This window comes from Chanos chanos, chromosome 6, assembly GCF_902362185.1.
Source record: "Chanos chanos chromosome 6, fChaCha1.1, whole genome shotgun sequence".
Taxonomy (NCBI): domain Eukaryota; kingdom Metazoa; phylum Chordata; class Actinopteri; order Gonorynchiformes; family Chanidae; genus Chanos; species Chanos chanos.
The window spans coordinates 31,130,539-31,144,557 of record NC_044500.1 but is presented as its reverse complement, the minus strand read 5'-3'; the positions used below and the strand labels follow the sequence as shown (position 1 = coordinate 31,144,557).

At 40.2% G+C, this 14,019-nt stretch overlaps 1 protein-coding gene across 1 annotated transcript in view; it reads right to left on the bottom strand.

The window, feature by feature from the left end:
* Positions 1 to 3,810: 3,810 nt before the first annotated feature.
* asic1b (acid-sensing (proton-gated) ion channel 1b) overlaps positions 3,811 to 14,019 on the bottom strand; it is a 124,144-nt gene continuing 113,935 nt past the window's right edge. The window contains exons 5-11 of the mRNA XM_030777165.1: positions 13,696 to 13,846; positions 12,069 to 12,125; positions 11,546 to 11,699; positions 9,453 to 9,544; positions 9,068 to 9,147; positions 4,622 to 4,723; positions 3,811 to 3,906 (exon numbers count right to left, since the gene is read on the bottom strand). Coding sequence (XP_030633025.1) covers positions 3,811 to 3,906; positions 4,622 to 4,723; positions 9,068 to 9,147; positions 9,453 to 9,544; positions 11,546 to 11,699; positions 12,069 to 12,125; positions 13,696 to 13,846 — 732 coding nt within the window. The remainder of the gene's footprint in view (positions 3,907 to 4,621; positions 4,724 to 9,067; positions 9,148 to 9,452; positions 9,545 to 11,545; positions 11,700 to 12,068; positions 12,126 to 13,695; positions 13,847 to 14,019) is intronic.

Genomic DNA, 14,019 nt, shown 5'->3' with positions numbered 1-14,019 from the left:
ATGGAGGGTTTTCTTCCCTTGCCTCAAGTCTAAACCATCTATTTGTCTGCCTCTCTTGTTGATCTCTCTGTCTCTGTCTCTCTCTGAAAAGCACATTCAAGATTGCATTAACTATAAATAACACTGAAGATAAGTATTTTTGAATTTCAAGTCAAAAGTTATCAAGTAATTGAGAACAAAACTTAAGAAAAAATGGTTGTAGTTTGACTGAACTTAATTTGACACTTCTCCAAGAAATATATAAACATAATGTAATGGCATTTGACCAACTTGAAATAAGGAACAAAATAGCAACATTTTTAAATGTAATTTATCCAAGCAATGACGTTATCCAAGGATGATTCAGAATGCATTTAAACTCAAAGCAACAGGTTTCCTAGATACAGCATAAGTAGGGCTATACAAAGGCAATGAATAGGAGAGAGGAGATTGCAAGGCTAATGCCAATAATGATATTTTTTACAATGGAATATTTTTCACTAGTTTCCTAGATACGACATAACTACACTATACAAAGAGAATGATTATGAGAAAAAAGATTGCTGTGCTAATGCTAGTAATGATATTTTTCACAATTGAGTGGACACATTTATTAGTGATAATATAGCATAAAAGACAAACAACATCACTGTAAAATGATCATTAATATTTTATTGTATCTTCATAGATAAATAGAACAGCCTGTAACCTGTAAAGATGCCGACTGGACTATCAGGCAATATGTATAATTTGTAGTAGAAAAACAAAAATGTCAGATTAATAGAGTATTAAGGATAATGATTATCATGTTAATAATATCAATAAGAATAGTATTCTATCTCTCTTTTATATCACCTTTAGATATTGGTACTGTTGTGCTTTGATATGACATTTGATATGATATTTGCAACTATAACAGATACAGAAAATTCTTCTCACATCACACAGAATTCAAATGAAGAGAACCATCAACCAGTAATCTGAATGTCACACACGCATCAACACTGATCTTTAACAGAATAAAGGAATTGGTAGAATGATCAATCTCACATACACACACAGTCAGGCAGACACGCACGTGTGCGCACACACACACACACACACACACATATTTTTGTATTCAGGAAGGAGGCCTTTCCCACGGTAAAACACTGTCAAAAGATGGTACCACTGGTCATGACCAGTTCATTTCATGGATCGTTACACCCACTTACCTAGATTCCTGTAGCCGGCTCACCCACCGGGCGATTCTAGGCACCAGCCAAGGATGATACTTTAGGCATAATGCCACATTCGTTGGCCAAAACTCTGCCCCCGAATAGTCCGGCAAGCTCCTGGCCAGCCCACAACTATCTCTGAATGAGGGTGACATTCAAACGTCAAAACTCGCTGTGTGTGAAAAGCTTGCCGCCCAAGGCATCATCAATAGAAATAAAGGCGAGTGAGAATTTCAGAGGCTCTGAGCCCTCGGGGGAGGTAAATCTGGATCCTTCTCTGTAGGCGGGTTTCATGCTTGTAAAAAAACATAACACATCCTTTAAATCACTTTATTTAGATCATTTTCGGATCTCGGAACAGGTTTACCGCATAATGTAGCTTTTGACAGCCAGATGCCAGTTAAACCTCAACATGTTTGTAGCTAGTTAAAGCCAGGCAGCATAATTAGTAAATGAACAAACTGACCACAAACTGTAAGTAGCATCCTTGATGTATCCCTCTGTGCCAAACACCAACACAAAAATATGACATACCAGGCAGTTCAAATAGGTATACATGTTGAGATAACTGACTGTAAGCTATTTCACTGGGTCATTATCCAAAGACTTTGCAGTATCTGATACAGGTTAACACATGGACCTGTCTTTGCCAAGTATGAGACTTACGTGATCTTTTTCCTAAAAACAGTGACAGCTCATATTTCAAACTTGTAAACCCTAAAAATAAATACAATAAAAATGATGAAATAAGAAACTTCTAAAAAGTTTCTGTATGGCTCGTTTGGATACGCTCTGTACTTGCTTCTGTCCATGGGACTGACGAAGGGTGAGTGCTCTGTGGTTTATCGTTCTAATAAAACAGTAAATTGGCAAACTCTCGATTTAATCTCAAATCTACTTCTGCTTCTGTGCATTTTGATTGGGGAAAAATAATCTGTGCAGTATTTATGAAATTCATTGATCCTGGCCTTGTGACTTTCTAAACTACATCTTGGCACCATTGGTCCAGACTGCAGCTACTTGTCTGGGATATTTTGGGGAGGCACTGAAATGATCTATCAAGTGATTTTTAGTAGAAAACAGTTTGGCAAATTTAAGTCTGTTATTTGCTGTAACCTCACACATTTCCTGGAACTTTCAACACAGCCAGACTAATTTACTGTACCAGACAACTTGTTCTATTGTGACATCTGTTAAATGCTGTCAGCCATACTGTAGGGATGCAGTGTGCCGTCTAGAATGTGTCCATCAAGTGGTGATGTGACAGGACTTGCCTAATCCAAAGTTTGTGTGTGGCAGAAAGAGTGGAAAGATTACAAACCAGGATCAGGTGAAACATGAATGAGCACACATGTGCAGCAAAAGTAGAGTAGCTTATCAATGCAGGAGAAGGGATAGCGAAGAAAATATTTTGCCCAGGGCGGCAGAATAGCACAGTGTGAGCCTATGCCCCCTGCATTCAGAAACAGACTGGCATCAATATGTGCATATACAATTACAGCTGGCACCTCAGACATACCAACAGGGCAGCCTCCACCAAACTCATTCTCAAACACACACACACACACACACACGCACGTGCGTGCGCTCGCACACACACAAACACACACACACACACACACACACACACACACAGACACACACACACATACACACACACACAGACACACACACACACACACACACACACACACACACACACACACGCACACGCACACAAATACAATAACAACAGGGGAACATCATCCTCCAATACCTGTATATAATTGAGGCAAATTTGGCAATAATAAGAATGGTTACTAAAAAAAAACTGAAACCATGCACAAGGACAGATACAAGCATGCGTTTTACAAGATGAGACCTGAATGGAACACCGCACAGCTAACGAAATGGCAGATGGGCTCCACCACTCTTCCCAATTCACTGCCACTTCTTATCTTGTATGATGGTATAAGTCGTTGGGAAGATACATTCTTATATAAGATACACTGAGCCAAGCAAATAACCCAGTGGTGACCCACCTGTAGTCACAAATGTTGCTACATGTACATTGGAGTAAGCACTACATTACTCTAAGAACCTAGTAAGCCACTCATTTAAGACAGTTCAGAGTTGCTGCTATATACACTAAAGGCATGGGAGCTCCACAGAACAGAACCCTCTTGGCTGGACAAAGGTCCATGCTGTGTTACATTTCCAATATATGTCTCGGAGCACAAAAAGAAAGAAAGAAAGAAAGAAAGAGAAATAAAGAGAGAGAGGAAAAAAAATCCACATTTTTGAAAGGCTTCACTACGAAGAAGTTTCCTTTGAGGCAGTATTTTCAAATTTCCTAAAATGTTCAGGAAACTTCTAAAGTTCGTGTTTTTTTTATTATTATTACATTTTCACCTATTTAACTTTGGATGAAATTTTTTGTGAGTCTTTTTTTTTTCATTGTTGTTGCTGTTGTTGTTGATAACCTATGTTTTGCTCCTCACTCGAAGATGGTTTTCTCCATTGGTTTTGTGTTAGAATGAGAATTCTGTGATTTCCGAGTGAGTTATTCTTGTTGACGTGGTCGACTTTGGTTGCACACTGCAAGGCTTGTCTGCCATCTCTTCTTCTGATTGGCTCAGCAGGTAAAGTCTTCAAAGTTGCCCTGGCCCGGATGGTGAGGTAGTATGTTGGCAGGGTATGTTGAGGGTGTACGGAGGTTGTCACAGGGAGCCTGCAAGCAGAACAGGGAGGAAGAAAAAAATAGGAGAGATGGAAAAAAGAAGGGGAAGAAGTTATACAGTTTAAAAGGAAGAAAGGCGACAGAAAGAGTACGATGAAAAAGTAAAAGTGACCATGGATGAAAGAGACAGAGAATACATGGAAGGATTGATAAGGAAGGATAATGAGGTGGAATTAAAAGGGGGACCAGGAGGAAGGGAAAAGAGAGAGAGAAAAAAAGTAAGATCATCAAGGGAGTGAAAATTGCACACCACTGGCCACTTCCTTCTGACTTGTAATTAGGCTGAAACTGAACTGGCTTCATTTACACTTAGAAAAGCTCTTACACCTCCCCATGTTCTCATTCCAACCCCAGTAGTGCTGTCTGCTAACTGTGATTAGAATCTTCTCTCTCTCTCTCTCTCTCTCTCTCACTCTCTCTTCCCCTCTCTTCCAAAATCTTACGCTTTTTGTTTCTCTGTGAATGTGTTTGCTATTTTCAGACTTTCCTTGTCTCCACCACTTTTCTCTCTAGCCTGGTCTTTTGTTACTCGTTTGCTCTCCTTTAACTCCTTCAACCTCATCCCCCCATTCGCAGATCACCTTTACATCTCTAAGTTTGTCCCTTTCTCAGCCTCAGTTCATCCTTTCTCTCTCTCTCTCTCTCTATTCTGTGGCCTGAGACTCAGCTATCCGCCAGCACAGATACTCATTTGATAGTTACTGACGTGACGCTTCACATCGTCCAGGCTCAGAACGGCTCCTCGGTCATTGTTGTTGTTGCGTTTGTGTTTCTTCTTAGTGCACTTGCACAGCTTGTACTTGATCACCTGTAAACAGACAAACAGTGTTGAGGTTTACTCTGCTGTGCTTCTACTGTGCTGATGAAGACTCCAACTGGAGTGCAGCCAAACAAATGTTCCCTCTGCATCCTTTCTACCCACACTTTCAGAAAAAGAGTGAAAAGGTTTTTAGCTTTCAACAGTGTAGCCCTCTGCCTCTCTGTTTTAAGTTTTCGCTGTGCTTTTGGGCATACTGTACGATTTACGAATGAGCATACAAGTGAAGACTTTGGGTTTGGTCCCAGTTTATCTTTAAAAGATGAAACTGAAAATGGGAAGTAATGGGAAACTGCTGCTGCTGTACAACTAATAATGCTCATATTGATTCATTTGTAACAGGGTTAGTATAGTTACGGAATACTAAGACTAAAAATAAAACTAGCAGTGAAAAAAAATCATTGACTGAAATAAAAATCAAAACGACAGTTTTCAAACAGGAAAACTAAATAAAAGCTGCAGTGAACAATGCAACACCAACTAAAACGAAATAGAATTGCAGGAGAAAATCAGCTTCGTTTTCGTTTTCGTTTCGTTTTCGCATTCTTTCTTGGTGATTCGCTGAAATACACGCAAGGAAGGCGAAATGCTTTGTTTGTTCTTTCAGTGCTCCTAGCATGTCTTAGCTTGTCTGCCTCCGTGTGGACCATAAAAACGACTCTAAAGTTGCGCTTCAGACGGCTACAAGGGCTGACGACCTGAGCGAGGGGCGCGACATTGATGCAGCAAAACAAACAAAGCATTTCGCGATGAAAAACAGTTTTTCGCCTTCCCCACGTGTATTTCAGCGAATCACGATGCATTTAATCGGTCAAGGCTGTTGAAAACGATGGCATCATCTAAAATGCGCTTATATCGCATCCGCCGCCACAGGGAGAAGCATGTAAACGTCACAAAGGGACCACGCAAATGTGGATAAATCAAGGCTTTCCTCATAATACTTGAAAAACTAAAACTAACACTAAAACTATTTAAAAACTAAACTAAAACTAGTCAATTCCTAAAACTAAAACTAAAACTGGTCATGCACTCATATAACTAACTAAAACTAATCTGAAATAAAAAAACCCACCTGAAAGACTAAATAAAAATAAAAACTAATGAAAATTTTAAAAATATAATAACCCTGATTTACAACCATTCATGCAATTTCCTTGGCAGTTAAGGATATTAAATTAAAACCAGACATTCCAATATAAGAAATGAATGCACTTCAGGAAGGAGTTAAAGAGAAATTTGTGCAAAAAACTCCCACAATTTCCAAATAGCAAAACATTAGTTCTGCATATTTGTATATAAAATACAAAATCTCAAGTACAAACCAATCCTGACAGGATGATTTATGTATGATTTATGAATTTAGAAACTTTGTAGTTGCAAAATACAGGACAGAGATGCATAAAAACAGATCAAATCAGTTTGAAATCACCAGTAGCTTAAAACCAGTGTAGTACTCTATCCACATGTGTGAATTGTAAGCTGGTAACAGCACAGAGGGCGGTGTGTTAGAAGGTTATAATCTTCTGATAGCCCCATGTGCTCTGGCATTGAGAGCTCTCTCCAAACATCAACTTATTTAGCTACACTGAAGCAGCACTGAAGCATATCTTATCCAGAAGAGCCTCAGACATGTAAAAACGGATGATGTTCATGCAGAGGCTTAGAGCTGTCTTTCACTAGACGTCCCACTAAGACTGGACAGATTACAGAAAAACTAATTTACCATTCCTCAGCGAGCAGCTCTATTTGTGCTTGCTTTCCATACAAAAGCTTGTGCCCAAAACAGTATTTCAAGCAAACTCTCCTGTAATATAATGCATTTTGATATCCTCCAGCTGCAAATGGTATTTAGAAATGCAATTTTTTGTGTGCGTGTGATTTAGTGAGGAGGATGATTCGTATGCTGTATCAATAGCACTTCTAAATCAGATTCAATCGACTGTAAAACCATTATGCTTTGATATACAGCTTCCTGAGGCAAAATGGGTTACAAAGCGGTTTAACGTGGGACATTTTAGTTTTAACTAACTTAGAGCATTCCATCACAGTGCAGTCTGCTTCAAATCATCTTTCTCGCTGTCTGTCTCTGCAGATGGTGTATTTCACATAAGGATGATTTCTATGTTAAAAAAAGAGATTCTTGTGTTTTTCGTTTGACATCTAGGACTCATGGTTTTGATTCCCAGCAGTGTTATAGATTGGGAATTCTGGCTGGAGTGACCCAGAGAGTACAGGTGGAAAAGGTCTGTTGGCCAGGGTCAATTTTCCTCCCAGCAGAAGTCAGTGACTGAAAGGTGCCTATGTATTTGTGGGTATCATACTGCATATTGTAGTTTCCTCTACACATTTCACTTTGACTAAAGAATGAGATTAAATCTCCGTGATCGCACACTCACACACTGTGAGCAGTGAATCTGATCTCTGCATTTAACCCACACCAATAGTGAGCACACACAACGACCAGGCACAAGAGCAATGGGCAGCACACCTGTGCCCAGGGGGGCAGTCGGGAATTACTTGCCTTGTCCAAGGGCACTTCAGCCATGGATGTTTTCCTGCTGGTCCTGGGAATCAAACCGGCAACCTAACCATTAGGCCATGGGGTGCCCTTTGCTAAGTACTGATATGCTGTCTGACATCATATGCACCACAGTTTACAGGTGCTATTTTCACTCATCTCAGCTAGGCAAACTGCTATGTTAAGGAGAGACTTAAGAGAGATTGTACGTAATTGGACATTGCCAATTGGAGGGGAAATAGAGGGAGAATGGAATATGTTTTGTAGTTGTGCAGTGTATCATTTTAGCCCATGTGAGCAGATCTGCTTGAAAATGTATTTGAAATGTTTGAAGAATAAGGCCCTGTGTATGATTGATTTCCTTGTGTCCTAAATTAGTAAAACTGTTATGGTTCTGAACGTGTCAAGCCAAGTCAATGCCAAATAGGCGTTATAAGAATGCCTTACAGATATTTCATCGTGGTTGTGCTTATCCAGTCAATAATATTTTTTTGGCCAAGCTAGCAAGGTCACAAAAACACAGATCCCAATCTCTTACGAATCTCAAAAGCATTTATAAGTGATAACGAATTCTCATAAATTCTTGATTTATCTCATTTATCACAGGCTAAATGCAGCCTGGAAAAGACTTTCTCCTTGTAAGACGACATTACGTCGAGGGATGATGGATGTTTTTTCTGAATGCCTTAAGGTTAAACGCTACCCCATATTTTTTTTAGCAGACCCTTATCCTATTATTGAGTCGCCATGATTCAGAAGCCTATGCAGCACAACATAGAGAGGTGTCAGCACCCTTAGTAATTGTCCCTTAGTACTGGGGAATAACCCATAATCCATCAAAACCCTGGAGAGATAGTCCACATCCACGAAACTCTGTAAAAAAAAAAAAAAGCTCTCCACCAGCTGTTTGTGCTTTATTGGCTCCCGGGTGTCACAACCTTACTCTGTCCTGACAGTAAATATATGTTTTAACTTCCATTTCATCATGCGTCTGGCCTGTGCAAGGCCAGCACCAAAGTGACAGCTCTGAATTATGAGTGCGGACAACTTTATAGAAACTGAGGGGTGATCAATCATGTTTAGCTATATCGCAAAGAACAATATCCTACCTTGCTGTCACAGGCTTTTGGCTGATTAAGATGTTAATGACTGTGTACGTACGCCAAAAGGCATTCAGATAGGCGGCTGAAAAGCTAATTCCCCCGAAAAGAGCCAGCTCTACAGTTTGTTTTGTGATTGTGAAACCACTCAAAAAGCTGTTATCCCCCCCAGAGATATTGGTTGAGATAATTATCAGCACTCACAGATGCTTTAAGTCTGTGACTATTTTCTGAAGGACTGAAGAAATCACCTCATAATTAAAAAAAAAAAAAAAAAAAGCGTAATTTTCTCAATCAAAAGTCAATTTAACCTTGTCACTCGAGTAGCATACTCATTTTTGGCAGAGAGGCTGATGATCATAAAATTCACTGCTTAACTGCATCTTTGGCAAATCATAATGCCTTTAGTTTCAGCCTGGTCAGCAAGTCATTACCTGGTCTTTAAAATAAGTGTCTGCATACATAAACAAAACAGCAAACATAATGTACCAACAGTAATTTGTGTAAGCAGGAAAAGAATGCTCATAGACTAAGCAATTACAGTTAGTTGACTGAGGAGTAAGTTGCAAGGTGTACGGCAGATGGGTCTATAACTGTAATGAAGAGAACTACAGTTAAGCTCAGGTTAGAGCAATTACTTTTCAAGTGGTCTCATTAAAACAAGAGAGAGATTTTCGATCTCGCTGGAAAGAGTCATCTCTCTGACTGAGTTCCTACCTCGTACAGATAGTCAAAAAGCTCTAGGATAGTCAGAATACTGGCTCCTATGAAGAGACCCATCTGGCCACCAATGTCACCTGAAACACACACACACACACACACACACACACACACACGAAGACTTAAAATTAAGAGGATGACTTGCACTTGACTTGAGTCAAATATATTGATTCATTATTCTGGACTGTTAATGATGACAAATATAAAACTCATAAATTTTAAAAAGCAGGCGGACCATAAAAAATTCAGAGGAAGTCTTTCCTAAGGTTTCTGAGTTGAACTGACATTTCTAACAGTTTTACAAAAACACAGTGAGATGTAGTTTTAATTTAAATGTTATCCACACACTAGGTGAAATATGGAAAACAAAACATTGTCTTACCAAGTAGCCCAGCCAGTTCATAGGCCTTCTTCTGCTCAATCGTCTCATAGTTCAAGGCCTCGAAGAAAATATCCAGCACGAGGATGTTGTCCCTGTCAATACAGTGGACGTGAAATTGGAGAAAAGGCATTTGTCTCTGCTAATGTTTTTTCATTTCATTCTCCTCAGCCTTTATGTCAGTTGTGAAGCATTGATCGGGAAACTTGCCAACTGTACAGCATGTTTCCCATTTAATCTGCAGACACTGAAGCAGATGTTTCAAATCTAGAGAACGACCCACTTGCTCGCGCCTGCGTTCCACAGTGTTAAGCTAGTCATTGAATGATACAAAGAGGCTCGTCTTGCTTGATTTCGACATGTTGTTTTCATGATTTGCAGATTCAAGTCTGATTTAAAGCTTGTGGGGATTACATTAAAGCCACGGGCAGAGATGCTAAATTTTTTTTGGAATATTCCAGAAAGCGCAGCTCTCTCTGCCAGAGCTCTCACAGCAGGGTGAATCGGGCATGGTGTGCCAAAACCTCCCATGTGAGCGGAGCACAGATCAACAGCATCGTTTGATTCAGAGCTTTTGTTTTCCTTAATAAAAACACGGGATGTGCACGCTTTGGTCTGTGTCAGAGAGAAATAAAAGGAGCTTAATTCACAACAAGCCCTAAGCACGAGAGAGCATATAATACTAATCCTGTACAGTTCAGTGGGGCTCTCACCACAACCATGAAATGACCTTCATTAAACCATTGCATAAATGCATGATAAAATTAGTAGCCAAAATACAGGTATTTTCCAATATGTCTTTTCTCTTTGTTTTCTATCTAAAAACGGCATGTGAGCTGTCAAAAGCACAATAACGTTCACTAATATTTTTAATGGTAGCTGTATTAATTGTAATGGTAGCTGTATTAATTAAATGATTACACTCTTTAAGCCTGTGCAACTTGTGTAACTGCCTAAGCATGGTTTACAAATGTGTTCTGCATTTGGTCATGGAACCTGTATCTGTGCAGGTACCAGCAAAGAGCATTTTAGCACAGAAAAGTTTTCCTTTATTACAAATGTAATCATCTCTAGACAGCCAGCTGTCTTACAGACATGAGTTCTTAAAAAAGAGTGCAGACGTGGAGAGCTCTACTCATGACCTGTACTCAGCTCTGTGTGAAGGAGATGCTTGCTTCAGGCAATCAGGGTAGAAACAATGATGAGGGGCTTTATCAGCTCTAACACACACACCGTTAAGGACAGATCATCTCTCTTCCACATATACACATGCCCATACACACCAATCATCCAATGCTACATTTAAGTCTCTGAGGCGATTTTTCAGAACCTACTAGAGCTGTGCTAACGGTAACCTTTAACCTCACTGTTAATATTATGACTAAAAGTTTGTTCTTTCTTTGTGTTGCCTCTTTCAATTGCTGTCAAACATCCTATTAAAACTTCATCTTAAACCACAGGCTGCAACAGCAATAAACTAGAAACAGAGAGACACAAACTAGAAGTTTTGATCTCCAAGCCGGTGAACACAGAGAGCTTGTTTCAGGCAGGCTGTTCTGGCTCATTGCGAATATACAGACACTGTCTGACATCTTCTCCATGTCTGAGGAGGCAGCTACGGGCTGTCAGTTCTTTGGTTTGCTCGTCATCTCTCAGACAAGAGCCTGTCTGCATTCCTCATTAAGCTGCTTGGTTAATAGCTGTGATTTGTCCGTGGATGCTTTCTGACTGCTACAAAAGACCTCCATCCCAAAACACGCACACGCACACGCACACACACACACACACACACATACACGTATGCATACACACAGACACACACACACACATACGAAATTAATAAATAATTTTAAGCTAATGATTTGGACTTATTGAAGTTTACTGGTGGTTCAGATAAATTAATAAGGGTAGAGGGGCTTTAACAAACATGTACCAGTGCAGATGTGAAAAACATGTTGCCTCAGATATCAAAGAAAATAAAATTACTATTCTGGTGTGGTATTGCATCAAGAGACCTAAATCCATAGTTATTTTGCCTGCAACTCTAGGAAATTGAATAGAGCTCGTAAACTGTTATCAGCAGGAGTGGGACTTACGCAATGTACTGTTCTGACTTGTTGAATTTCTTGGCCAAGTACTTAGCCGAGGCCTTGCTGGGGATCTTGACAAAAGACATCTCCTTGCCATAGCGAGTCATGTTACACGGAGTCTCACACACACAGTAGTCATTGTCTCGCTCCACCAGGAAATCTATCGGCAGAGCAAGAGAAAAAAAAAAGATCTGTCTCACCCAAGACTGAAAAGATTGCATGAGGGAACTGAAATGAAGACAAAGAGCTGAGGTGGAACAAACTGCTTGGGTGAGATGAAACAGGAAGAGGGGAGAGGAGAAGATGAGATGAGAGAATGAAAAGAGCTTGAGGAACGGAAGGAGAACGCGGAAAGGGGGGGTCATCAATTGAAAGGGCCTGGATCAAGTCGTCTGTAACAGAGTATGGCCGGTGTTCCTGGAAATGGACTGCCCTGCACATTTGTCCCTATCTCTCTATATATGAGAGACCTAACAAGCTTCACAATAACACTGAGAGGCTTCAGTCGGCTGGAAACCCCAATACTTACCCAAAGCTGGGTCGGCACACTCTTTATACTGTTCTGGAGTACAGTATGGAGCATCACCTGCAGATAGAGAGAGAGAAAGAGAGAGAGAGGGAGAGAGAGAGAGAGAGAGAGAGGGAGAGAGAAGGGAGTTGGAGGGAGGTGAGAAAAAGAGCGACAGAAGGTAAAAAAAAAGAAAAAGAAAAGAAAGAGAGAGAACATGATGTTCTCGATTGAAGTGGATGAGGGGAGGGAGAAAACACCCTGTTAGCACTGTAATTAAAACATGTTGTTGTTGATCACGTTGCCCATTATCAATCTGGGACTTATTCTAGAATGAGATATCACCTCTTAATTGATCTTATTAACTCCACACATTGCTTTCCCTCCAGCTACACCACCCCTCTTGAACACAGAGAGAGAGAGAGAGAGAGAGAGAGACAGGGTCAACATGTCCAATGAAGAGAGAGCAAATTGTCCTCTGAAAGAATAGTTAAATCCATTTATCACGTTCACTCACCTAACTAATGAGAAAGGTATATGGGTGTGATCAATGGGGTAGTAATGACACCAATGGGCTGAAGCTTAGCTCTCACATATTCTCCCTCAGTGATAAAGAGCATGGTGAGTAGCATTGCCAATAACCAGAGTTACATACTATACAGAGTTATGCATCTTCTCTTCAAACCTAGTGATTCAAATGAAAGCTGAACACATTTAAGAATTTGTACTGGCACAGCAAGAGCCAAGAGCAAGGGCTTGAGCCATTGGCAGGAGAAAAAAAAAGGGGGGGGCGGGAATGGGGGTTCAAAAACAACAAAAAACACCACTGGTCTGACAAGTGCTTAAAAACATTTCATTTTAAAAGAAGGCAGCATACCATGAAGATTAGCCTGTAGACAGCATTTTAAGTCAAATAACCACAGAGGTGCCTTTTGCATACGAAATCAGGCAACTCCAATTATTTCACTACATGCATATTTTTTCATGCTTTCTCTCTAATTAAGCACTAAAGAAGGCTGGTGCTTGGTCCTATACAGACTTGGCATACTTCTATAGAAATTTCATCTAAAACTGGAAATGAACTGTGAATTTAAAAAAAAAAAAAAAAAAGAAAAAGCAGCTTCTGGAGTTTTCCTATTTCTATGACAGTTCCCTAGCCCTGGAGCTGCAGACCAACAGGACTACATATTTAAGTTCTAACCCTGATCTGACAAACCCAGTTCAGCTAATTAGGCACTTGACGAATAGCTGAGCGTCTGAATAGGATGCAGGGGCTGGAAGAACCAGACTGTGTCAGTCAATGTGAATCTCTGAAGCCTTCATTCATTAACCCTACTCCAATTTACTGACACACCAACTACTGCTGGTCCAATGTAGGACTGGAAAAATCTTACCAGTGACTACACAGCTGCTTCTAATACTCAAAGACTAGCTAACCATGTTCAGACAGGACTGTGAAACATACAGAATACATCTCAGTTTTTATATAGCTGCTCTTAGACAACAACATTAATGTCTTAAGTCTGTCTGTACATGGATACATGAGTGTAATCATATATTGGATCCTTCTCTTGGGTTTTCTGAGGAGCGGAGCCCAAGGCTGAATGTGAGTGTGACGGATTTGACTGCAGAAGGGTGCAGCTCCTACCAGGCATGTGCACCATGCGGCAGTTGCAGTTCTCCACCAGGTAGCGTGTCTCGCAATCGATGCGACATGCAGTGATACTGTAGCTGTTGAAGAAATCGGAGTCCATGGGCGCGGCCCTACAGTCACCCCACGGCGGAGGCAGATAGGTCAACTGAGATACACAGATACAGAGATACAGAGATATAGAGAAAGAGAGAGAGATGTTCAAACATTCAAACAATTACAATAAATCAGACATTTACAATTTATCATTCTTACTCTGGTTTCTGTGCAATGTTAATCCAAATGTTACCCTCTAAGTTTTGACCTATTTGATCAATTCAC